The 26,002-nt window shown below is 40.1% G+C and overlaps 1 protein-coding gene across 1 annotated transcript in view; it reads right to left on the bottom strand.

Moving 5' to 3' along the window:
- LOC129700127 (echinoderm microtubule-associated protein-like 5) overlaps positions 1-26,002 on the bottom strand; it is a 134,892-nt gene that overhangs the window by 37,652 nt on the left and 71,238 nt on the right. Inside the window, 8 exon segments of the mRNA XM_055640339.1 lie at positions 2,886-3,017; positions 5,924-6,076; positions 9,308-9,449; positions 12,324-12,451; positions 14,255-14,366; positions 16,225-16,427; positions 17,445-17,545; positions 20,724-20,817. Of these exon segments, the coding sequence (XP_055496314.1) occupies positions 2,886-3,017; positions 5,924-6,076; positions 9,308-9,449; positions 12,324-12,451; positions 14,255-14,366; positions 16,225-16,427; positions 17,445-17,545; positions 20,724-20,817 (1,065 nt within the window).

The following is a 26,002-nucleotide window of genomic DNA, read 5'->3' as shown; positions in this document are numbered from 1 at the left end:
ATCTGAAATCAGAAATGCTCGAAGAATTCGGCCAGTCACACAACACGTAGAAAGAGAATCCAGTGTCTGTTTGACTGACCGAGTATCCAGCAGTGCTTCCTTTTTATTTTATACATGTGAAATCTTGTCATCCACCTCTCACTTGTGGAAACAGCCTCCCTCTGCCCATACCCATTAATTTATGTATTCTATCAGACTTCATTCCAACATACCCCACCTCACCTGACTCTAGCTATCACCCACAATCCCATCCCAAGCCTCCCTCTCTCCTCTTTCTCCTGGTTATTCCCTTTACATTCAACCAGAAACTTTGATCGTCCTTTCTTCATCTCCGCAAATGCAGCTTGACCCACTGAATTCACCCCAATGTTTGTTTTCCACTCCAGCAGAGCTTCATTGCTTTTATACTGTGCATCTATAGATAAAGTCCAAAACGGTGAATGCCTTATTACCTGCTTTCTCACCCTGCCCTGCCGTTTTCAATGATTTGTGCACATATACTTCCAACTCCCTCTGCTCCAGCACCCTTTTTAGAACTAGCTTTTATTCCACATTCTCTCCTCATTTTTCTATCAAAATACAGTATATCACCTCACCATTTCTCCTTATAAACTTCATCTGCAGTGCATTTGCCCACTCCATTTGTCTGTTTGTATCATGTATGTATGAATATATTACTATCCTCTTCAAGCTTTGCAATACTGCCAGGTTGTGCATCACGCCTCAGCACTCGTGAGTAAGGCAAGGCAGCGCCTTTACCACCTCAGGCAATTGAGGAAATTCAGAGTGTCTCCGAGGATCCTCCAGTGCTTCTACGCAGCGGCGGTGGAAAGCATCTTGTCCGGGAACATTACCATCTGGTTTGGGAATTGCTCTGCCAAGGACAAGAAGGCTCTGCAGAGAGTAGTGCGTTCGGCCGAACGCACTATGGGAACTTCACTTGCCCCCCTGCAGGAACTATACATCAGGAGGTGCAACTCCAGAGCCAACAATATCATGAGAGACCCCTTCCACCCCTGCAATGGAGTGTTCCAGCTGCTACGGTCAGGCAAACGCCTCCGTTGCCATGCGGTGAGAACGGAGAGGTTGAGAAGGAGTTTCTTCCCAGAGGCCATTCAGACTGTAAATGCCTATCTCACCAGGGACTAACTCTACTGAACGTTTTTCCTTCCATTATTTATTATGTAAAGGTATATGTGTGTTATGATTGTGTTTATAGTTTGTTTGGTTGTTTGTCTTTTTGCACAAAAGTCCGCGAGCATTGCCACTTTCATTTCACTGCACATCTCGTATGTGTATGTGACAAATAAACTTGACTTGACTTGATTTGCAAAAACTACCCGTTGGTACCTGGTAACCATATAACCATATAACAATTACAGCACGGAAACAGGCCATCTCGGCCCTACAAGTCCATGCCGAATAATTTTTTTTCCCCTTAGTCCCACCTGCCTGCACTCATACCATAACCCTCCATTCCCTTCTCATCCATATGCCTATCCAATTTATTTTTAAATGATACCAATGAACCTGCCTCCACCACTTCCACTGGGAGCTCATTCCACACCGCCACCACTCTCTGCGTAAAGAAGTTCCCCCTCATATTACCCCTAAACTTCTGTCCCTTAATTCTTTTTTTTTTTTTTTTTTTTGAAAATATTTTTTATTGGAGATAGGTACATTCTCCCATTCAGCCACTGTTGAATCCATCTTGCTATTCCTGCATTTATACCCAACAGTTGAACCTTCTTAACCAACCTTCCATGAGGAACCTTGTCAAAGGCCTTACTAAAGTCCATATAGACAACATCCACTGCTTTACCCTCGTCAATTTCCCTAGTAACCTCTTCAAAAAATTCAAGAAGATTAGTCAAACATGACCTTCCAGGCACAAATCCATGTTGACTGTTCCTAATCAGACCCTGTTTATCTAGATGCTTATATATATTGTCTCTAAGTATCTTTTCCATTAATTTGCCCACCACTGAAGTCAAACTAACAGGTCTATAATTGCTAGGTTTACTCTTAGAACCCTTTTTAAACAATGGAACAACATGCGCAGTACGCCAATCCTCGGGGACTATTCCCGTTTCTAATGACATTTGAAATATTTCTGTCATAGCCCTGGCTATTTCTACACTAACTTCCCTCAATGTCCTAGGGAATATCCTGTCAGGACCTGGAGACTTATCCACTTTTATATTTTTCAAAAGTGTCAGTACTTCTTTTACTTTGAACCTCATAGTATCCATAGCTACTACTAGTTTCCCTTACCTCACATAATTCAATATCCTTCTCCTTGGTGAATACCGAAGAAAAAAAATTGTTCAATATCTCCCCCATCTCTTTTGGCTCTGCAGATAGCTGTCCACTCTGTCTCTCCAATGGACCAATTTTATCCCTCCTTATCCTTTTGCTATTAATATAGCTGTAGAAACCCTTTGGATTGACTTTCACCTTACTTGCCAAAGCAACCTCATATCTTCTTTTAGATTTTCTAATTTCTTTCTTAAGATTCTTTTTACATTCCTTATACTCCTCAAGCACCTCATTTACTTCATGCTGCCTATAATTATTGTAGATCTCCCTCTTTTTCCGAACAAGATGTCCAATTTCCCTTGAAAACCAGGGCTCTTTCCAATTTTTACTGTTTCCTTTCAACCGAACAGGAACATAAAGATTCTGTACTCTTAGTGGTATTGGTTATATTTAGCAATTAATCAGATTGAAAGCTCTTGATTTCTTAACAGCTCGTCCCACTCCAATTCTGTTGAAATAACAGGAATGAGCCGAGTATCTGTGAAATAACCTGCAAAATATTCATATTTGATGACATCTTATTTACATTTTTCTTTTAAACATGAGAAGGATGGTTCATAAAATACCTCTTTTATCCCAGTCCAAATGTGTTATGTAGCTGGAAGCTCCTCTGCAAATTCCAACTCGTTTATTGCTCATTATATTGTAGATATCTACAAAGTTATCATGAGATGCTACAGCTAAGTATTTCCCAGGACCTGCAAATTTAAAATACACATTAGTAATGCTTGAAAGCAACAGAGAAGAAACCATGTAGAATTTGATAAGTAAGCAAATTACAAGATAGTTGACAGAAATCGATAATTGTCACAGTGGGTCCAATATGTTTCTGAGGTCTGACATAAAGCATACCGTGGAACTTTGATCTACATACTATTAAACGGCATATACCTTTATTTACAAATGATCTATTAATAATTTGTGGGCATCATTTTCAATAGTGGTACTTGTTGTCCATTCCAGTTTGTTAAGGCAATTGCAGCTTACATTCTTAAACCATTACTCTCAGTTGGATAGGGAGTTCTAGGATTTTAACCTTATGAAGATACAGCGATATCTTTATAATAGCATATTGCGTGCAACCTTGTGATATTAAAGAATCTTAAGAAAGAAATTAGAAAAGCTAAAAGAAGATATGAGGTTGCTTTGGCAAGTAAGGTGAAAGTAAATCCAAAGGGTTTCTACAGTTATATTAATAGCAAAAGGATAACGAGGGATAAAATTGGTCCATTAGAGAGTCAGAGTGGACAGCTATCTGCAGAGCCAAAAGAGAGGGGGGAGATATTGAACAATTTCTTTTCTTCGGTATTCACCAAGGAGAAGGATATTGAATTATGTGAGGTAAGGTAAACAAGTAGAGTAGCTATGGAAACTATGAGATTCAAAAAAGAGGAAGTACTGACACATTTGAGAAATATAAAAGTGGATAAGTCTCCAGGTCCAGACAGGATATTCCCTAGGACATTGAGGGAAGTTAGTGTAGAAATAACAGGGGCTATGACAGAAATATTTCAAATGTCATTAGAAACGGGAATAGTACCGGAGGATTGGCGTACTGCGCATGTTGTTCCATTGTTTAAAAAGGGGTCTAAGAGTAAACTTAGCAATTATAGACCTGTTAGTTTGACGTCAGTGGTGGGCAAATTAATGGAAAGGATACTTAGAGATAATATATATAAGCATCTGGATAAACAGGGTCTGATTAAGAATAGTCAACATGGATTTGTGCCTGGAAGGTCATGTTTGACTAATCTTCTTGAATTTTTTGAAGAGGTTACTCGGGAAATTGATGAGGGTAAAGCAGTGGATGTTGTATATATGGACTTCAGTAAGGCCTTTGACAAGGTTCCTCACGGAAGGTTGGATAAGAAGGTTCAATGGTTGGGTATTAATGGTGGAGTAGCAAGATGGATTCAACAGTGGCTGAATGGGAGATGCCAGAGAGTAATGGTGGATGGTTGTTTGTCAGGTTGGAGGCCAGTGACTAGTGGGGTGCCACAGGGATCTGTGTTGGGTCCACTGTTGTTTGTCATGTACATCAATGATCTGGGTGATGGTGTGGTAAATTGGATTAGTAAGTATGCAGATGATACTGAGATAGGTGGGGTTGTGGATAATGAAGTAGATTTTCAAAGTCTACAGAGAGATTTATGCCAGTTGGAAGAGTGGGCTGAAAGATGGCAGATGGAGTTTAATGCTGATAAGTGTGAGGTGCTACATCTTGGCAGGACAAATCAAAATAGGACGTATATGGTAAACGGTAGGGAATTGAAGAATGCAGGTGAACAGAGGGATCTGGGAATAACTGTGCACAGTTCCCTGAAAGTGGAATTTCATGTAGATATGGTGGTAAAGAAAGCTATTGGTGTGCTGGCCTTTATAAATCAGAGCATTGAGTATAGAAGTTGGGATGTAATGTTAAAATTGTACAAGGCATTGGTGAGGCCAATTCTGGAGTATGGTGTACAATTTTTGTCGCCTAATTATAGGAAGGATGTCAACAAAATAGAGAGAGTACAGAGGAGATTTACTAGAATGTTGCCTGGGTTTCAGCAACTAAGTTACAGAGAAAGGTTGAACAAGTTAGGGCTTTATTCTCTGGAGCGCAGAAGGTTAAGGGGGGACTTGATAGAGGTCTTTAAAATGATGAGAGGGATAGACATAGTTGACGTGGATAAGCTTTTCCCACTGAGAGTAGGGAAGATTCAAACAAGGGGACATGACTTGAGAATTAAGGGACAGAAGTTTAGGGGTAACATGAGGGGGAACTTCTTTACTCAGAGAGTGGTGGCTGTGTGGAATGAGCTTCCAGTGAAGGTGGTGGAGGCTGGTTTGTTTTTATCATTTAAATAGATAAATTGGATAGTTATATGGACGGGAACGGAATGGAAGGTTATGGTCTGAGCGCAGGTAGATGGGACTAGGGGAGAATACGTGTTCGGCACGGACTAGAAGGGTTGAGATGACCCGTTTCTGTGCTGTAATTGTTATATGGTTATATGGTTATTACCACCATGCATGCATCTATTCCATTGTCCTTCCAGATGAAAGTCTTGGGAGTAACAATCCAACTTTCAAGTGATTAAAGTGCATAATGTGACATGTATAAGGTTTCAATAGTTGTGGGATTAATACAGGAAACTGATCTTATTCTATGGCAGAAGTAAAGAGGGATTGACAGCTAATTGTGCTGCGCTCTTAACATCATAATCAGATTTTATATTTGGCCTCATGCTATAAATGAACAAATTTAATAAAGAGTGATGCAATATTTTGTTTACTGATAGATCAAACACCACCCCTTCATCAACATTCCTCATCAGTACCACCTCTTAAAAACATTGAAGACACTTAAATACTTAAAACAAAGCAGCATTTTAAAGTTCTTCAACTAAATTAATGCACTTCAGTTTGATTTCTCTATTAAGAACTATTTAAACATTTTTAATATGCGAACATTCGGCCTCTATTTTTCAGAAGCTAGTAAAATTCTGACAACTTTTGAAGTGTGGTAATATATTCAATGGATATGTTCTAGTACTATCTAGAACCGGTCAATTTTTAAACAAACAGAAGAATTGATTATCTGTCTCAGCCTAGATACCTGGGGAAAACCTAATATCCGAAATGTGCTCTTTTCTGTGATGGAATGTAACAAGATCTTCAAGAGTGTCTGGATTCACAATATGAAAACTTCCATCGTTCAGGCCAACAGCGAGAGATTTCCCATCAGGAGAGAAACAGCAACATCTGCCACCTGTGATTAAGACAGCAAAGACTCTAACTTAATACCCAAGTGCTAATTGGTGTTTTATGTTAACAAATGATTTCTATTGTCTACTTTGATACACTTCAGGACATAAAGAACTGTACGAAAACAACAAAGAAGTTTAAATTATTCCAATAATATTCTTTCATCAGTAAATGCAGACCACCCGTATTCATGCAGTGTCCAAGAGACAGAATAAGGTTTCAGATTTATTTGCAGTCTCAGCTCTTCCACTGTTATATTGAAGCAAAACAAATAAAATCACATAGCTTAGCTTAGTTTAGTTTAGAGATACAACACAGAAACAGGTCCTTCAGCCCAGTGAATCCGTGCCGAACAGTGATCCCCGCACACTAACACCATCCTACAATGATAGGACAATGTACAATTTTTACTGAAGCCAATTAACTTACAAACTGTTATAGGAAAGATATTGTTACGTTTGAAAGGGTTCAGAGATGATTTACGAGGATGTTGCCAGGACTAGAGGGTCTGAGCTATAGGGAGAGGTTGAGTAGGCTGGGTCTCTATTCCTTGGAGCGCAGGAGGAAGAGGGGTGATCTTATAGATGTGTATGAAATCATGAGAGGAATAAATCGGGTAGATGCAGAGTAGGGGAATCGAGGACCAGAGGACATAAGTTCAAGGTGAAGGGGAAAAGATTAAATAGGAATCTGAGGGGTAACTTTTTTTACACAAATGGTGGTGGGTGTATGGAACAAGCTGCCAGAGGAGGTAGTTGAGGCTGGGACTATCCTAACGTTTAAGAAACAGTTAGGCAGATACATGGATATTACAAGTTTGGAGGAATATGGACCAAACGCCATCAGGTGGGACTAGTGTAGCTGGGACATGTTTGCCATGTGGGCAAGTTGGGCCAAAGGGCGTCTTTCCACACTGTTTCACTCTATGACTATAAACCTGCTCATCTTTGGAGTCAGTTGACATTCATTTCAAATGAAGCAAAATATCATACATTGTGACCTTTTAAAAGATAAGGCCTCGCAAATATGTTACTTCCCTGTTACTTTATAAAACCTGCTCATGCTCTACCCAACTTCATTCATCACTCACTAAATTGGTTATTTTCAGCTACTTACAATACTGTATGTCTACTAGCCATGAATATGCAGTATTTCCTCAAGGTACAAATACTAATCTCTGTAAATTTACTTGTTTCTTTCCAATTTTCATTCTAGTTGGTTGCATGTTAGTTGCATTGGTTGCATACGTAATTTTGCATGAAGCCGTCACTGGCAAAATTTACAGCACAGAAGTTAGCCATTTAGACATTGTACTAGCTCAAAGCAGTGGCAATCCGATTAGTCCCACTCTGCCACACTCTCCCTACAGTCTTGTACCCTTTCATAAAGAAAGTAATCTTACATTTAGCTCGCACAAGCATCCACACCAGGTGGCTGAATTAAAAGCTTGTTTACACTAAATTCCCCACACAAAAATAAAATCAGCACAGCAAAGATGAACTGTGCACGGGGCGCTGTCCTGTGCACGGCTGCCCTGCCAGCAGTTGTCTGTCTTTTCATCGTTTTATTTTTATTTTTAGTTAGTTAAAGTGTTTTGTTTGGAGGTCTAGACTTTTTTATGTGGGGGGGGGGGAAGAAGGGGGAAACTACCTTTCAGGGTACCTACCTGGCCCTAGAGGCAGCTTTTCTCCGGGCTGCAGCTTCGACCCTTCCTCGCGGCCTACCAGCGGGCCTGGAGTGGCGTTTCCTGTCGGGGACTGCGCAGAACCTCGGCTTCGGCGGCGGCACAGCGCTGGAGCGCTATCGTGGAGCGGGCGATGCCTTGCCTGGGTCGCCGCGCTGTAGCTTCGGTGAGCTGAGACCACTGGGAACAACATCGCGGAGCTGCGAGTCTGAGGAGCGGCCAGCTGCGCCGAACTTTACACCGGGAGCCTGGGATCTCGCGACGAGATCGCCAGTTGTGGAGCTCCAACCGGCGCGGCCTTGTCGGCTTCGGAAGCCGCGGCTTCCAGTACGGAGGCGGCCGTTCCAGGGTTCCCAGGCCGCTGTGAGGACTCTCCCAACGCCGGAGCACCACCACCCGGCGAGAACGGCCAGGAACATCGGGCCTCCATAGAGGCAACTGTGGAGGCCTCAATAGGCCCGACTATGGGTGAACTGGGGTTGGGGACTGGACTTTGTGCCTTCCCTCATGGTGGGAGCCATTGTGGGGGGATGTTCTTTGTGTTTAAGACTCTCATTGGTGTTATGTCTGTATTCTTTTTTTGTGTGCTGCAAAATGGCAAAAAGCATTTCACTTCACTACACCTCGGTGTATGTGAATGTGACTAATAAAATACCTTTGATACTTTGAACTGGTCAATTCCCATGCCATCCAAAATAGGATCAGTCCTTATGTACACTTGTAGTTCACCTACCTCGTGTGCCCTGACAAGGGTTTGAACTGCTTCATTCAGTCCAAAACAAATGAAGTTCCAAAACACAAACAGGAATTTGCCTCAAACACAATTCTAACCTCACAAAGGGTAACCAAATAAAAACTGGAAAAGTCTGATGAAATTCTTTATCCACAGATGCAACCTGACTTCATCAATTATCTCCGCACCAAGTTCATCATTGCTGTGCTGAGTTTTTTTTTGTTGTTGATTTTGTACTTCAGCATTTTCTGTTTTTATTTCCAGTGAATGTTAGATATATCATAACCCCTTTTATAAACTAAGGCAGCAAAATTAATTTGTCAATTGCCAGTGTCACTAGATTAACAAGTTATAAGTGTAATAACATAGACTTGCATAGAAATTGTATTTTATGTTCACAGGCAGGATGAAGTTCTGTTCACTGCACTTGCATTTACTGTCCATCTCTGTTTGCCCTCAAGAATAAGGAAAGAATCAGAGACGAAACTACACTTTGGTTATCCTCAGAAGATGCTTGTGGCTCGGGGCAAGAACATTCAGGGTATGGAAAAAGAGGGCACATTTTTAGCAAGTTCTGATTTGTGACAGGGCTGTGCTTCTCCTCAAAGTCTTGAGTTTTACTCTGATTATCTCAACAATGCTGTTCATAATAGATTCTCTTTGGATTTCAAAACCAGCGAACTATCAGATGCTTCATTCAATAGAAAGCTAGTATGCAATCAGCCTTAGTACAGAGAATTGATGACATAGTTAAAACATTCAACAAATGGCAACATCTGGCGAAGACTAACTAACGTTCATGAACATTTCCCACTTACCCTTTCTTAGTTTACGTACAGCCAGCATACAGTGGCTAGGGGAGAGATCCCAAATTCTCAGAGTTTTATCATCACTGACGGTAGCACAGATAGGTAAATGGGGATGAACAGCCAAGCCCCATACCTCACCCTCCATGTGACCCTGCCAAACAAATGTCAATGCTTATTTTATTGGTCCTGTTGACCTTCAAAGGATGCAGGAAAAAAATTATTACCATGAAGTCAAGGATCAATAATATATTCTGATTTTGCGAGTATAATTTCACGTTATTTAATCACAGTAATAAACATTAACTTTTTCAGCTTAATAGCTTCACTTTTTAAACTGCCACCACTGATTTCTACATCTGAAATTCTTTAAAAATATCCGACTAAAATTCCAGTCAGTTATCTATATTTTCTGCATAGTTATCAACAGATGGTGCCTGGCTACATCATTACTGCATTTGCTGCCGTATAGTCTAGCAGTCAAACCTAGCTGAGGTCGACCTGTTCAGCTCCACAAAGCATGCTTAGTGGTATTAAGCTTGGCTTGTTATTGAGCTCTTTGACATGTAACTTCATCAGAATGAGTTTCAGCAGAAATAAACAGGATCACAGACATTAAAAAAAAATCAACTCTTCAGTCCATTGAAAACTATGATCAGTACATCCAGTATCTTCGCCATACCTACCCACCACAATCTCCTGGTATTTTCCACTTTCAGCTCCACTGATTTGAATAGTCGAGTGTCCTTTGAATATTTATCTCCAAACTAGTTAATACTCACTGTCTATGAGGGAATATGGTGACGCCGATGGGCTAAAACTGTGTTTATTTCAATGCGAGGAATATTGTGGAGAAAACAGATGAACTTAGAGTCTGCATCAGTGCTTGGGACTATGATGTTGTGGCCATTGTGGAAATATGGTTACAAGAAGGATATGACTGGCAGCTCAATGTTCTGGTGTTTTGATGTTTTAGACATGATCATGATCATTTGACATGATACTAATGAGTGTCACAGCAACAGGAGAAGACAAGTTACACAAAGAAGCTGAGGAGTTACACTGCTCTATGGAGCGAAGGAAATGGGAGTGTCGGGCCGAAACCACTCATGTGATGAAGACTGAGTTTCTCCACTTTTTTGGACCTTCGATTCTCCAGCATCTTGTCCTTCTTAAACACTCAGAGAAGACATACTGGAGGATTTGTCCGCTGAGGCGATATGGGTACAGCATAGAAATAAGAAGGATACAAACACTCATATGGTTCTCCAATAGCAATCTTGAGAGAGAGGGACAGATATGTAGACAGATTACCGAAAGATGCCAAAGCAACGTTTTTTTTAAGTGTGTGATTTTAACATCCCCAATGTTGACAGGGATTTGCTCAGTGCCAAAGGCTTAGACTGGGCCGAACATGTGAGGTGTATCCAAGAGGATTTCATGAATGTATGTGGATGGTCCAACCGGAGAAGGGACCTTGTCTTGTCCCTTGTGTTGGGAAATGTGCCTGGCCATGCGACTGGTGTTTCAGTGGAAGAACATTTTGGGGATAGTAATCACAATCACATTATTTGTAAGATTGTTTTGAATAGGGAAAAGGCTGGACCTTGCAGGAAACCATTACATTGGAATAAGGCAAACTACAACTAAAATAACTTAAGAGGGTAAACGGGGAACAATTGTTATTAGATAAGTCTACATCTGACCAGTTAATTGAAGTTCAGAACCGACATGTTCCAATAAGGATGGTAAAGTCAGGGAACTTTGGATGATCAAAGAGATTGTGAATTTGGTCAGAAAGAAAAAAGGTGCATGCCCGATTTAAGAGGAGGGAATCAGACTGCCCCTTTGAGGAATATAAAGAAAGGAGGAAATAACTCAGGTGGGTGATTAGAAGGACCAAAAGGGGCCACAAAATAGCTTTAGTGAGGCAGATTAAAGAAAATCCAAATAAATTTACACCAACATAAAAACAAGAAGCTCACCAGGGTGAAGGTAGCACCACTCAATGATCAAGAAGGTAATAACTCCCTGAAAGTGGCAACACAAGTAGATAGAGTGGTAAAGAAGGTATATCGTATGCTTGCTTTCATAGTCGGGACATGACAGTCAGGAAACCATAATGCCATATAGGACTTTGGTTAGCTTGCATATTGAGTGCTGTGTGCACTTCTGGTTGCCCCATTAGAGGAAGTATGTGAAGGCTTTCGAAAAGGTGGATTGGAGGTTTAGCAGAATGATGCCAGGATTAGGGGGTATTAGCTGTAGGGGGTACTAGTGTAGCTGGGACAAGTTGGCTGGTGTGGGCATGTTGGGCCAAAGGGCCTGTTTCCACACTGTATCACTCTATGACTGAGTAGAATTTCAATTTCAATCTAGCTACAATTTCTCTGCAATTTTATTTTATCCCTCTGGAAATTATCTTTGATTCAGATTCAGATTCAATTTTAATTGTCATTGTCAGTGTACAGTACAGAGACAATGAAATGCATTTAGCATCTCCCTTGAAGAGCGACATAGCAAACGATTTGAATAAAAAAAATAATTTGTAATAAGTGGGGGGGGGGGGGGGGGGGGTGTTGGTGATTGGCAGTCACCGAGGTACGTTGTTGAGTAGAGTGACAGCCGCCGGAAAGAAGCTGTTCCTCGACCTGCTGGTTCGGCTACGGAGAGACCTGTAGCGCCTCCCGGATGGTAGGAGGCGCTACAGGTCCTATATGGTCCTATATGCTTAATTTTGGTCCTATATGCTATTTGGTCCTATATGCTTAATTTTATGAATGCTCTTGTTAACCTGTGATACTATTATTAGTTATTTGTACTTCTGTTCTCACGTTGGTGTTCTTGAAACTGTATGTGGATGGTCCAACCCGAGAAGGGTTTGACAAAATTGCATTCTAAATCAAGGAGTACAATATACTTAGAAAACCGAGGAAAGGCCACAAAGGGGGTCTGTTTGTATAAACTAAAACAAGGTCTTATTTTTGGTCTTATTAATAAACAATAATTAAATGACAATTTTAAATACCTGAACCAGCAAGGTTATTGGGCCACTTTTATCGATTTCTAATATTTCTCCATTCTTTGTACCCACAAGTACATGGCCATGGCCTAAGGATATGGCACGAATAGAAGGGTTGTCTTCTATTAACAGACCTATAAAAACATAAACAATTCCAAAAAGGAAATGAATTAAACACTAATGACCAATTATTACAATATGGCCTCTATCACTATTGGGAGAAATTACCATTTGTATCATGTACGTTCTCTGGATTAGGGAGTATTTTATATAAATTAACTTTACATTAACTAGGTTATTATTATGAATCAAGATATATATAATTCAGTAGAGGGGACAGAATTATCCAACAATTCATGCTTTAAGCCCTCTGTGCATTTTGCCAACAGCACCCATTCCAACTCCATATTATTCGCATTAGTGTTTTATGCCCATGTCTTGGCTATCAAAGCCTGTTTAATTTTGACATATTTGTCAGTAATTTATGTCCTCTCAGTCTTGGATATGACTTTTGTTTAATTTCTTGGTATTTGTAGTCGTTTTGCAAGGGCTGCACCACATTCAGTGCTGTAGTCACACAGTGACCTAGATTTGGTCCCGGCCCTAACCTATGGTGCTGCCTGTGTGGAGTTTGCACATTCTTTCAGAAACTGTATGCATTTCCTCACGATGTTTCAATTCCCTCCCACATCCCGAGAGATGTGGTGGTTGGTAGGTTAATCGTCTGCTGCAATTACCCCTTATGCACATGGGCAGCAGGAGACTCGAGAGTTATAGATGTACAAGAGAGAATATATCGCAGGGAACTAAGTGGGGAATAAGACTGATAGGAATGCGCCATTGCCAGTATAGATTCAGTGAGCCGATAAACTCTCTTTGCAGTATCTTCCACCAAGATTCTCACTTCCATGGTGCTGCGGTATTTACTGTCTGGCCATGAAAGAAACGCGTGTGGTTTTTGTGGGTGGACATGAACCGTTAACACTGCAAATCTCAATTTTGGAAAATATTTAGCACTCCTAATTTCACAGAAGGTATATTCATCATTGATATTTTCAACTTGCATCACCTACAGGAGTATCATCTTTTATGTGTTAACCTGAGCATGCATTGACCAAACTTTCTGCCAGCTAGCTTTTTTTTCCGAGGTAGCCAAAACCACACCCACTCAAAAGGGTTTGATGTCATTCCTGTAATACAGTACTCCAGAAGGCACTAACACACTGCATAGGTTATGTGTCACATCTATTGTCTGTGTTCTACTCTATGCATGTATAATTCTTGGTCACACTGGATGGCTTTATTTGTCTGTCCACCAATAAACCTGGATTATTTTCCATTTATTTTGTAAATATTTACTGTTCTCCTGTCGCATCATTTTAAGTCTGAAGAAGGGTTCTGACCCAAAATGTCACCCACGTTCTCCAGAGATGCTTCCTTACCCGTAGAGTTAGTCCAGCACTTTGTCTCATCATTTTACATTTGTTATCAAATTTAATTTATCATTTAATGGCCTATTCAATTTAAATCCTTTTACATCTAATCAGTCTGCTTTGCAACTCCTCATATTAAAACTATCAGTGGCACAGTGATGGAGCTGGGAGAGCTGCAGCCTCATAACGCCAGAGATTCAGGTTTGATCATAACCTCAGGGGTGCCCTCTGTGGGGAGTTTGAACGTTCTCCCCATGACCCGCGTGGGTTTCATCCGGGTGCTCTGGTTTCCCTTCACAGCCCAAAAGGTGTGCACGTTTGTAGGTTCATTATCCAAGCACGTAGGCAGTGGATGCGAAAGTAAGATAACATTGAACTGGTGTGAATTGGTGATGAATGGTCGGTGTGGAATCCATGCTGTATCGCCAACACCAAAACTTAGAGATCAGTATTTTAAAGACAAAACATCAGGTTCACAAATGTAACTATATTAAATCAATGTACCTTTAGAGCCAGGGGCTAGTGCAGAACGTTTGATAACATATGTTTTCAGGTATCTGTCAAACGTGTCGTCCCAGAGTACAACAACACCATCTTTTCCACCAGTGACAAACCCCTGGAGAAAGAAGCACAAGCTACTGAAAAGATATTCGTAACAAAAACTTTTCACTAGCATGTATAATCGAAAATTATTCAAAGGGAGCTAATGACTTCCACAGTATATTTCTATTTGTACAGAGGTTTCCTCAGTTTAAAGACAAAGTGAAAAGGTAAGACAATCCTCTGATTCAAGTCCGAAGTGCTATCGCCAAACTATAGCTGTTGCCTATTCATTTTATGGCACTCCCTCAAAGCACATCCAAGACAGTGGTAGATTACCAATAAAGGAAAACAATGACTCCAGCCAAGCAATAATTACTTCGGTAGAAATACTTTCTGGCTAAATGCTTTGTGAGTACCTCGGTTTAATTGCTGCTTGTAAAAAGAAATGGAAGTGGATAGGAAGAATTCCCATGTTGCATCACAACACCAGTATTGGACAGGACAGCACCGGGGATTGGTGGAGGGAATATTAAGATGCAGAAGAAGCCAGCATCAGAGTAACGCCATGGTCTCGGAGGGTTGATGGCTTTAGTAAAGTACAGAGATAAGATGAAAGGATATAGCGAGTACTCACATTTGAGGATAGGGTTGTGGATGGGGGAGATACACAGTATCACTGTACGTCAGTGAGCTGATTCAGAACGTAGAACATAGAACAGCCCTACGCAGAGACAGGCCCCTAAGTGCTGACCATAAGGCCAAATTAAACTAATCTAATCTGCCTGCACATGATCCATATCCCTCCATCCGTGTGTGCATGACCAAATGCCTCTTAAACATCACTATCGTATCAACTTCCATCTGTTCCCTCTGGCTGTGCATTCCAGGCACCTGCCATTCTGTATAGAAAAAAATCTTTGCACATCTCCTTTAAACTTCCCTCACTCCATGCCACCTCACCTTAAAGTTATTTAACATTTGACATTTTCTACCTGGGACAAAGACTCTACCTACCCTATCTAGGCCTCTAATATATACTTTTACAAGGTTGTCCCTCAGTCTCCAATGCTCCAGAGACAACATTCCATGTTTAGTTTAGTTTAATTTAGTTTAGAGATACAGCACGGAAACAGGCCCATCGGCCTCAGTCCGTGCCGACCAGCGATCCCCGCACATTAACACTATCCTACACACACTAAGGACAATTTACACTTATACCAAGCCAATTAACCTACAAACCTGTACATCTTTGTAGTGCGTGAGGATACCGATGTCCTCGGAGTAAACCCACGCGGTCACAGGGAGAACATATAAACTCTGCAAAGACAGCACCCATAGTCGGGATCGAACTCGGGTCTCTGGCACTGCAAGGTAGCAAATCTACTGCTGCGCCACTGTGCCACCTTTGTCCAAGTTTGTACAGCCTTTTGTAATTTTTAGCTAATACTCTCCAATCCGGATAATATTTTGGTGAACCTTTCTGCACCCTCTCCAAAGACTCCATATCCACACAATACTCCAAATGTAGCCTAACTAAAGTTTTATACATTTGCAACATGACTTGCCAACGTTTATACTCAATGCCCCGATCAGTGAAGGCAAGCATGCCATATGCAACATGCAGAATAGTGGATGAGGAATAAATGTAGAAAATTATACTGTGGGTCATAATTATTATGTTTAAATAAAGGTCACTCAAGCATATCTCTCACATGGAGATCTTTTTCAATTGTGCCTGGTGGATAGAGAAATATAAATGTTCAGAATTTCAAACCAAAGTTTCAATTAGGGAACAAATAATTCAGATCTTGCATTATATAAGATGGTTACTTTGAAAAATAGCAAACATAACAGACAATGATAGAAGTTTAAAGTAAAATCCCTGTTTCAATTAATTATAGTCTTAAAGTCAAAGATGTTTTATTTCTTACTTTCTCCAGCACTTGCATGCTGAAAACTGGACCATCGTGGGCTTTTACTCGCTTAATAATGAACATATCTTTCCATATACAGACATCACCGGCAGAAGTGCCTGAGAAAACCATTTCATCTGTCCAACCATATACCACACACATTATGGTTTCAGTGTTCCGCATGCTTCCAAAACAGCCTTTTCTTCCTGTTAGTCCACCTCCTTAGAATAAATTAAAAACATTACACTTTTAAAGTATCTTTAACAACTGTCCCCGATGAACAATCAGAACATTAAGAAAGATACTTGTAGCTTTGAATGGTTATTGTGGAGCACTGCCTCACAATTGTGGAGCAGATACCACACAGTAAGGGTTAAAGGTTTTTTAAAGATTAAAAAAATAAAGTGTCGAAGGAACTGAACTGGTCAGGCAGCATCTCTGGAGAGAATTGTCAGGTGATGTTTTGTGTTATGACATTTCTTTAATAAATTAATCAGTCTGAAGAAGGATCCCACCCGAAACAATATCAGTCATTCCCTCCAGAGATGCTGCCTGACCCGCTGAGTTCATCCATCACTTTGTTTTTTGCTCTAGGTTCTGGCATCTGCAGTTTCTTGTGTATCCTTTAAAGAAAAAAAAACTTTCTGCAGGTAAGCTTGTGCAGACATCGTCACTTGGAAGTCCTTCAAGTTTGGATCAATAGTTAATAAGAAAGAGTGACAGTACCCAAGAGTAATTCACCTTCCATACAAGTTTACCTCTAAATATTCAGAACATCTGACCAGTATAGTGCCCTTTGAACATATAATCTTCCATTATAAGTTCTGAAAACATTCTTTTCATTTTTCATTGATTAAAAGTATTATTCAAGCCAGTATTTTCTTTTTGTATGACTCTTTGCAAAACATTTAGACACATAGAAAACCATTTCTCAACCATTTAGCAAAATTGTTAAAAAAAAACAAACTGGATAGCAATTTCACATGAATATGCGACGTGCTTGATAAAGCTAATGTTCATATTGCTTAGCTAGCAATGTTTATGATTCAACGTTAATGTCCCCATAATATCTGCAGAAAGTATATCCCGAAAAACTTGATTCAGCAAACCTTCCATTCCTCAAATACCCTAATGTTTGAGATTAATTGAATCTTCATCAACGAGCAAAACAAATAGTTTTCAAGAAACAACAAAAAAAGCATTTGTTGGTATAAAAATAATTATAATTACTGTCCTACCTGCTCGCTGCCAGAACTTGATGTGTTTTATTCCAGCTGTTACCAACTTGTCTGGTATATAGGGATTCAATTTGACAACAAAAATCTTCTCTGCACTTCCTCTAAAGAAACAGTTTTGAATTTTACTTTTGTTTCCTTACAAAAACACATTTCTAAAAAAAATTGATCAATATTTTCAATTGAAAATTTCGTATTGCACAAGAAAGAGGACACATGAAATACAAGCAGCACATTCATGTCCTTGTGCCTGATCCACCATTCAATAAGATTATTGGAGGTATTTTATTTCAGTCACTATCCCGTGCTTCCCTTCATATCCAAATCTTATTGTCTTAAACATTCTGTCATTGGTTAGTACTTTCCAAATACTCACTATTCATAGTTGAAGACACTGCAGCCAACCCATTATTGTGTTTCTATGTGAAGGGAAACTTAATCCTTTTATTTATACATTCAAACTGTTTATATTTCAGTGAGATCACCTTTAGTTTTCTAAATTCGAGAGGGTATGTGACCATCTGCTTAATCTCTCATAAACCACCCAGGGAAGGGAACAATCCAGTGAACCTATCTTCCACTCTTACTATCGCAGTGACGTCATTTCTTCGGATGGGGACTGTGTCTGAATACAATATTCCAAGTGTCGACTTACCAGGGTTTCACATAATTGCATTCAAGCCACTTCACTCTTTGAATCCTTTGCAATAAAGGCCAACAATCATTGACTTCCTCCTTGCTTGCTTTACCCGTTTGTTCACTGATTTGTTAACAATGACACCGATATCTTTCTAAATACTAACACTTTGCAATATCTCTGCCTTTCTAATTTTTCTAGCAAAGTGGATGACTGCACATTATTTTCCATCTGCCATGTCTGCTCCCATGCTTCCATCTAAATTCTGCTAAAACATTTCTATATCCTCCTCACATCTCACCCTGCCACCGCAAGACCAAAACTTGAATATATTAAACTTGGTCCTATCATCCAGATCATTGATATTGATTCTGAACACTCGTGCTCCTAGCACCATTCCCTGTGGAACTCCATTTATCACAGCCTCGCAGACCAAAAATGACCCATATATTTCTATCCCGTCTTTAAAATAATCTTCAATCTATGCCAATGTATTACCTTAAATCATATGCTCCAACTTTGTTTAATAAAGTCCCATCTTGCTGAATGACTTCAGGTAGTTCAATTCCATTACATAAACTGATTGCCTATTATTTTTGTTCCTGATTATAACAATAAAAAACTGATTAGTCAAAAGCTATTCCGCTTTCATGAATCCCAATCTGCAAAATCCAGTTTCTATCCAGTTACTATCACAATAATAGATTCTATGTAATCTCTTCCTTGTTTTTATCCTCCCTCCTTTCTGTGGGTATTATGTTCATAAGTTGGACCACTTTAGAATATGAAATTTTGGAAGATGACAATTGGTGCATCCACTAATTCCGAAGTAACTTGGATGCAGGTCATCAACTCCTAAGAACTCATCGCCTTACAATCCCATTAATTAATGTCAATTTATTTTGGCTGCTCATTCACCCTAGACCAGATTTTCGATAGCAAGCCAAAATATTTGTTAAACTTTTTTGCCATTTCCTTATTCCCTAACATCATTTCTCATCTCAATTTGCTAGGAATGCATTGATGTTAGTTAATCTTTTTCTTTTTACATATCTATGGAAGTTCTTACAGTCTTTTTTTGTTTCTCACTTATTTTCTCTTGTATTCTTCTATCCCTTTCCTTTTGGAGTTTTTGGTCATCCTTTGCAGATTTCTGAAATTTCCCAGTACTCCAGCTTACTGATCTTTAGCCAACATAAGCTTTTTTCCACTGACCAAAGCTATCTTTAAAATTTCATGTTAGCCAGGGCTGGGCCACATCTTTTGTTGGGATTTTATGTCTTGAAAAGGGATACATGTTTATTGTAAAACTGTATTAATTTCTTTAATGTTAGTCATTATTTGTTTATGGACATAACCTTTGCAATTTACCCTACCTTATACCTCAGTGTTTGTTCTGCTTAGTTATTTACCCTAGTATCTGATTCGATTAAATTACTTTCAGTCTTTATTAAAAAAAAGTTATATCATATTACAATCATTTCCCCAAAGTCCTTTAACTGCCAGATTATTAGTTGACTCATTATCACTGCACGATAGAACATACTGAAAAAGCTGATCTAGAAAACCATCTATCATACACAGCACAAAGTCATTGTCTACAGTATTATTACTTAATCTACTTCTTGAATGGCAAACACAGAAACTTCCACAATTCTCCTATTTACCCTCTGCCAGAGAAGTTATCATTACCCATTCAGCACCATTACCTTGTCCTTTTTTTAAAAAATTTAGTAAGTTTCCCCTCAACAAAATCTTTTGTTCAGTTTAATGATTTTGTTATGGCCTTAGTTCTTTCTTTAATTCACTAGAACACGAGTCCCAGCAGATGACAATGTCTCATAAATCACAAATTTCTCCCATACAAGTATTACATTCATTTATCTAACAGATTATATTGTAACCATATTGCATCTGTATAAATATTTGGTCATATCTACATGTACTGTAGATGTGCACGAAAAACTACAGCACAATGATAGACACAAAATGGAGTAACTCACTAGAGAAAATCACTATGTGACATTTTGGGTCGGGAGAAAACATCATCACTTATCCATTTTTTCCAGAGATGCTTCCTGACCCACTAAGTTACTCCAGTATTTTGTCTCTCTTTGGTATAAACCAGCATCTGCAGTTCATTTTTATTATATTTAAACTAAAGCATGACCTCGGCTACTAAGAGCTAACTACACTTCAATTTAATTCCTTTAGAAATTTACTGGCAAATTTGAAGCAAATACAAATTAATGCCAAAATAGAAAAATTCTGAGAAAAATCAATTTTTAAGACTTAACCCATTCATGAAAAGAAATTAAACAATGTATTAGGAAACATCTTAAAACTAAGTTTTCAAACAAATATTTGAATTGAAAAAAAAGAATTAAATTACTCCTGGGAAATAGTACATCAAAATAACATGATAAAACATTTCATGCCATGTGATAGGATTTCACATTATATAAACTGAAAGCGAGAATGAATTTAATAATTTAATATTATAATGACTATCAAATACAGTTACAACTAAATTAAATGTATTTCCATGTTTAGCCCAAGAAAATATGTACTATGAGGTTACAACTGGTGAGCCCAGCGACTACCTGTAGAAGATCCTGCAGTAATCTATATATTTAAATGCCTACCTTACTGAAGAAAGCTTTTCTCCTTTTTTCCAATCCCAGAGAACTATCGTGTGATTTTCATCCAGCCCAACTGATGCCAGACGTTTTCCATCGGCTGGAACATATATATATATATATATATTAGTTTGTAAAAATCTACGCCGCACATCATATTTGTATAATTAATCCTACAGAAACGTACGGGCCCGTGAAAGCCAAGATGAAACAGACACACACCACGATGAACAGGAAGGTTGGCGCTGTAAAAAGACGGCTAAAGCACAGTGTACGGTAAGTCCTTTAAAAGAGGGGGAGAATGGGGGAGAAGGAGTGGAGATAACTTTTAAGATGCCAGAGATACACGGCTGTGAAGCTCGGCAGACATTTAACATTGCTGGTCAGTTATCCTTGGTTCTGAAAACTACTGCTTACCTTTTTATTCCCCAATGAGCCAATGAAATTTAACGTTCAGCACTGGCTACAACCTACGAGAACCTCTGAGAACCTTCAACCACCTGGCAAGCCATTAGGACCTCCTGGCGACCCACCTACGGCTCGTGAATTCTCGCTACTCTCCCTGGCGGCTTCATTCTAGTCGCCGCTAATTTTTCAAAATGTTGAAAAATTCATGGTGACCATAATGTGGCCGCGACTAGTCCCCAGAATGCGGGAACTCCTCACGACCGTGATGGCGACTCCCCGGCAACCACCTGCGAACATGTGGCGACCATCTGGCGACTGCATTGCCTCCTGCAGTCGCCTAAAAAGTCGCCCAAGTGGGACAGGCCCATAAAATTCATAATTTATAACATTCTGGAAAGTACCAAGATTTACCCATTTGAAATCCCTGGTCCTTCAAGTGTGCAAATATGGGCCTCTAGTAAGCAACAGGAACTTCTATGGAATTTGAATTGTTTTAGTTGCTCTACATGAATTACAAAGCCTACCACTATACCTCAGTACACGTGACTATAATAAACCTAAACCTTATCCACAGGAACAAGGATTCTGAATCTCATTTTAAAGTTTCATTTCAATAGTTTGGCTCTCCCTCGGTATCAGTCTTCACTGAATTGTTTAGAATGTATCATTTAGAAGCAGGAAATAGACCATTTAGATAATCCAAGTGTAACAGTGTTTATTTGCCCTGTGAGCTGTAGTAGTAATCCCACATGGTTATTCTTTCCCCAATAAGCCATATTCACATTTCCGCTAACTATTCTTTTCTTAAACACTGACAAGAACTCAACTCGTTTAATCCAAAGTTACACAACTTGTTTAATCCAAAGCCTGTGTATTTGCAAAATTACTCTGAATTCCTCAAGTTTAGATTTACCTTTGTTTCTCTTTACTAAGAGTAAAGAACACTTATTTGTCTAATGCACCAGACATGAAAGGAACATTGAAAATGTTTTCCTTGCTGCAGCTTTACAAGCACATTAAATGTAAGAACAAAAATAAATATACAATAAATCATCACTTATTTTAAGTAAACCAAACCATAATAGTGCAAAAATCAAAATACGTAGAGCAACCAAAACAATTCAAATTCCATAGTAGTTTAGTGCTGAGATAGGGTTGAGGTGAGGGTTGTACAATAACGTGATAGTTGATGGAAAGAATTGTTCCTGAACATTGAAGTAACAGATCTCAGGCCAGGGTGGTGTGGGTCTTGGATGATATTGGCTGCCTTTGTGAGGCAGCTCTTCTTTACATTCCTTAGATGGTGGGGTGGTCAGTACAGGTAGCTGTGATGGACCAGTCATTGTCCAACACTTTCATTCTTGAGTGTTAAAATTTTCAAATGAGGGTGTGATGTCATCAGTCTGTGCTCTCCCTGTACACAACTGTGCATCTGGTAGAGTTGCAGGTTTAAACCCAAACTCTAGTGTTGACTTAGTGGTGTTTGCACATTCTCCCTGTGAGTGTATGCATTTCCTATGGGTGCTCCGGTTTTCTCCGATATGCCAAAGACATGCGGGCTTGTAGGTTAATTGGCTTTGATAAATTGCCCCTTATGTATGGGGAGTAGATGAGAAAGTGGGATAACATAGAACTTGTGAACGGGTGATCATTGGCCAGCATGGACGGTGGCCTGGAGGGCCTGTTTCTGTGCTGTATCTTTGAACTGATACTAAACTGAAGTGCAATAGGGTATTGGGTGACAAGCAGTGTCTCCTCAAACTTCTGATGATGTAAAGGCATTGGACCTCTCTTTATGATTGCAGCAACATGCTGGACCCGGGATAGATCAGAGATGTGCATCTATCCTAGGTGCAGGATACCTAGTTTAGGAACTCAAAGCTGTTGGCTCTCCACCATCATCCTGTTGAAGACCACAGTTTCATGCACCCTTGACTTTCCCTTCCCGGTCAACAACCAGCTCCTTGGTCCTGCTAACATTAAGAGCTAAGCTGTTCTAGCTCTGCTCAACCCGATTATTAACCTCCCTCCTGTACTCTGACTTATCGTTTCCTGTTATTTGTCCAAAGATGGAGGTATCGTCAGCAAAATTAAAGCTGCAGTTGGAGTTGTGTCTGTCTACATGGTTGTGGGTACATGGAAGATAGTGGAGCAGGGGGCTGAGCATGCTACCCTTGTGCTGACGGTCAATGAGGAGTTGGTCCCACCAATTCATCGAGACTTAGGTCTGCCAATGAGGAAGTCAAGGATCCAGTTGCATACAGATCCTCGAGTAAGCAGACAGCCAGTTCCCAGAGTTTGACGATGAATTTGGAAGCGATGATGGCGTTGAATACCAAGTTGTAGCACCTGTTCCTATTGACCAAGAGGTCCAGTGCCAAGTAGAGAGCCAGCAAGATCACATCCACTGTCGATCTGTTGTGGCAAATTGAAGTGGGTCTGTCATTACTGAGGCAGAGTTGATTTACACCACAACCAGCCACCCAAAGTACTGCTTTCCAATGGGCCTGAATGCATCGAGGCATGTAATCTTGTATTATGGATGTCCTTTTAAAGCAGGTGTGGATCTTGGTACAGTGCAAGTTTGAAAATGTCTGCAAAAACTTCAGCCTGTCGATCTGTGCAGGCTCTGACGACATGGCTAAAAGCACCATCAGGGCCGGACACTTTCCAAAGGTTCACTCTCGAGAAAGAGTGTCAGCCCGAGTCTCCAGGTAAACAAGGAAGCGTTTAATGAAGGCGTCGATCCGGCGTGGAATGAAGCAAATTGGGGGTTCATTGCAGGTCTGGGTGAGTGAGACCCAGAGCTGCAGGAGAGTCAGAGCATGGGCTTGCTGGTGCCAGGTCATATAGCCAGAGGGCAGGAGCAATCACAGAGGGGGAGAAGTGAGCAGTGTCAGTCTGCTGCTTCCCCTCAGAATTTCAAAATCTCTATCAAACATTTACATTAAAAGCAAGTCTTCAAACACATAGGACTGTGATACGTGCTAAAAAAGATCACATGGTCTGTAAAATGTAACAAAGTTATAATTACATGTCAATGCATAATTTCAGAAATTAATATGACATCATCTTCAACTAATTGTTCCTGTCAGCAATAAATGATCATTAGTGATTGCTAATAAACTAGGTATTGTGCTGTGTGGCTAATTATCCATTCGTAAAATTGGGACAGAAACTACCAATTATTCATCAAAGGTACGCAGCATTGATGTGCCTCAATTGTTTGAGACCTATATCCAACTGTTGAGGTCAGTGAAATGGAGAACAGCTGTAAGAGTTTGAACCCAGAAAAGCAATAATGAGAGCAGCCACCAAAATTAACAAGTGTTGAAGAGAAACTTGAGTTCACAGTTCTGTACGTAGAACAGAAATACAGCAGGTCCCAGGGTATGTTCTTGGTTTGCAATTTAAAACCTGGAGAGCGGTCTGGGAAAATACCTGCTTCCACCTCCACAATCTGGGCATCATTGACTCATTTTTCATAACATACAAAGCTTTTCCACAATCTTCCCATCATCAAGATACTTATCTATATCCACAGACTAAACTATTCTTAATGTACATCAATAAAAATGGAAATTAATGTAATTTTTCTCAATTTAACACCTATATGAATGAGTGGGATTGTGAGTTGTGAGAACAGAAAGTGACTTCAAAGTGATTTAGGCATGTCTACGAGTGGGTGTTGAGCAAGTGGGAGACACCAGATGCAGTATGATGTGGACAAATGTGAAGTTATCCACTTCAGTAAGAAAACGCAGAAAGGCAGATTATTTAAACGGTGTGTTTGTGACGTGGTGGAAAGACCTTTCTGTCTGTGTACACCGGTCACTGAAATCAAACATGCACAGGGGGCAAACATTTAGAATGTTTCATGCTACATTGACTTGCACTGTAAGTGGTTTCGAATATAGGAGTGGCTTATTAATTGGGCATACCTGGAGTATCGTCTTTTTTTGAGAAAGATTATACTTACTCCAGAGGAAGTGCAGTGAAACTAAAGGCTAAAATGTAGACAAATGAAAGGGGATCTCAGTGAAATATACAAATTTCAGAGAGGGTGGGACAGAGTGTATGCAGGAGGTAATTTCCTTGAGGGATGATCATACAAGGGTGCCGGCACGATTTCCAGAACTAGGCTGGGGAAAAATGTCTTCACTCAGGTAGTGAATCTGTGGATGGTGACAGGGACTAAGTCAGTGAGCAAGGATTTATAGACAAAGGTATCAAGGGGAGAGAGCGAGAGCGAGAGAGCGATAACGAGTGCAAGAGCGAACAAGCCATCATGTTGAATTGCAGAGCAGCTATGAGGGGTGAATGGTCGACTCCCATTTCTAGTTTGTTTCTCACATGGGAACACCACCACCTGCAGGTTCCTCTTCAAGTTGCACACCATGCTGATCTGGAAACATGTCACTGGTCCTTCATGTTTAGTATGGCACAATGGCGCAGTGGTCGAGTTGCTTTCTTTCAGTGCCAGAGACCTGGGATCGCTCCTGACAATGGGTGCTGTCTGTACAGAGTTTGCACATTCTCCACTTGATCGCGTAGGTTTTCCCCGGGTGCTCCGGTTTTCTCCCACATTCCAAAGACATACAGGTTTGTAGGTTAATTGGCTGGTAATGATTGTAAATTGTTCCTAGTGTGTAGGATAGTGCTAGTGTATGGGGATCACTGGTCGGCATGGACTTGGCAGGTTGAAGGGCCTGTATCATTAAACTAAACTAAATCACTGGGTCCAAACCCTGCATCTCCCTCTCATCAACAGCATCTCCCTCACTAACAATACTAACAGCTCCCTCACCTATACCAGGAAGGCACAGAAATTCAAACTATTGGATCCCCACCACCTCCTTAAGGGAAATTAGGGATGA

The sequence above is a fragment of the Leucoraja erinacea genome, chromosome 9 (genome assembly GCF_028641065.1).
Source record: "Leucoraja erinacea ecotype New England chromosome 9, Leri_hhj_1, whole genome shotgun sequence".
NCBI classification, from domain to species: Eukaryota; Metazoa; Chordata; class Chondrichthyes; order Rajiformes; family Rajidae; genus Leucoraja; species Leucoraja erinaceus.
This window is presented reverse-complemented; position numbering and strand designations above follow the sequence as displayed.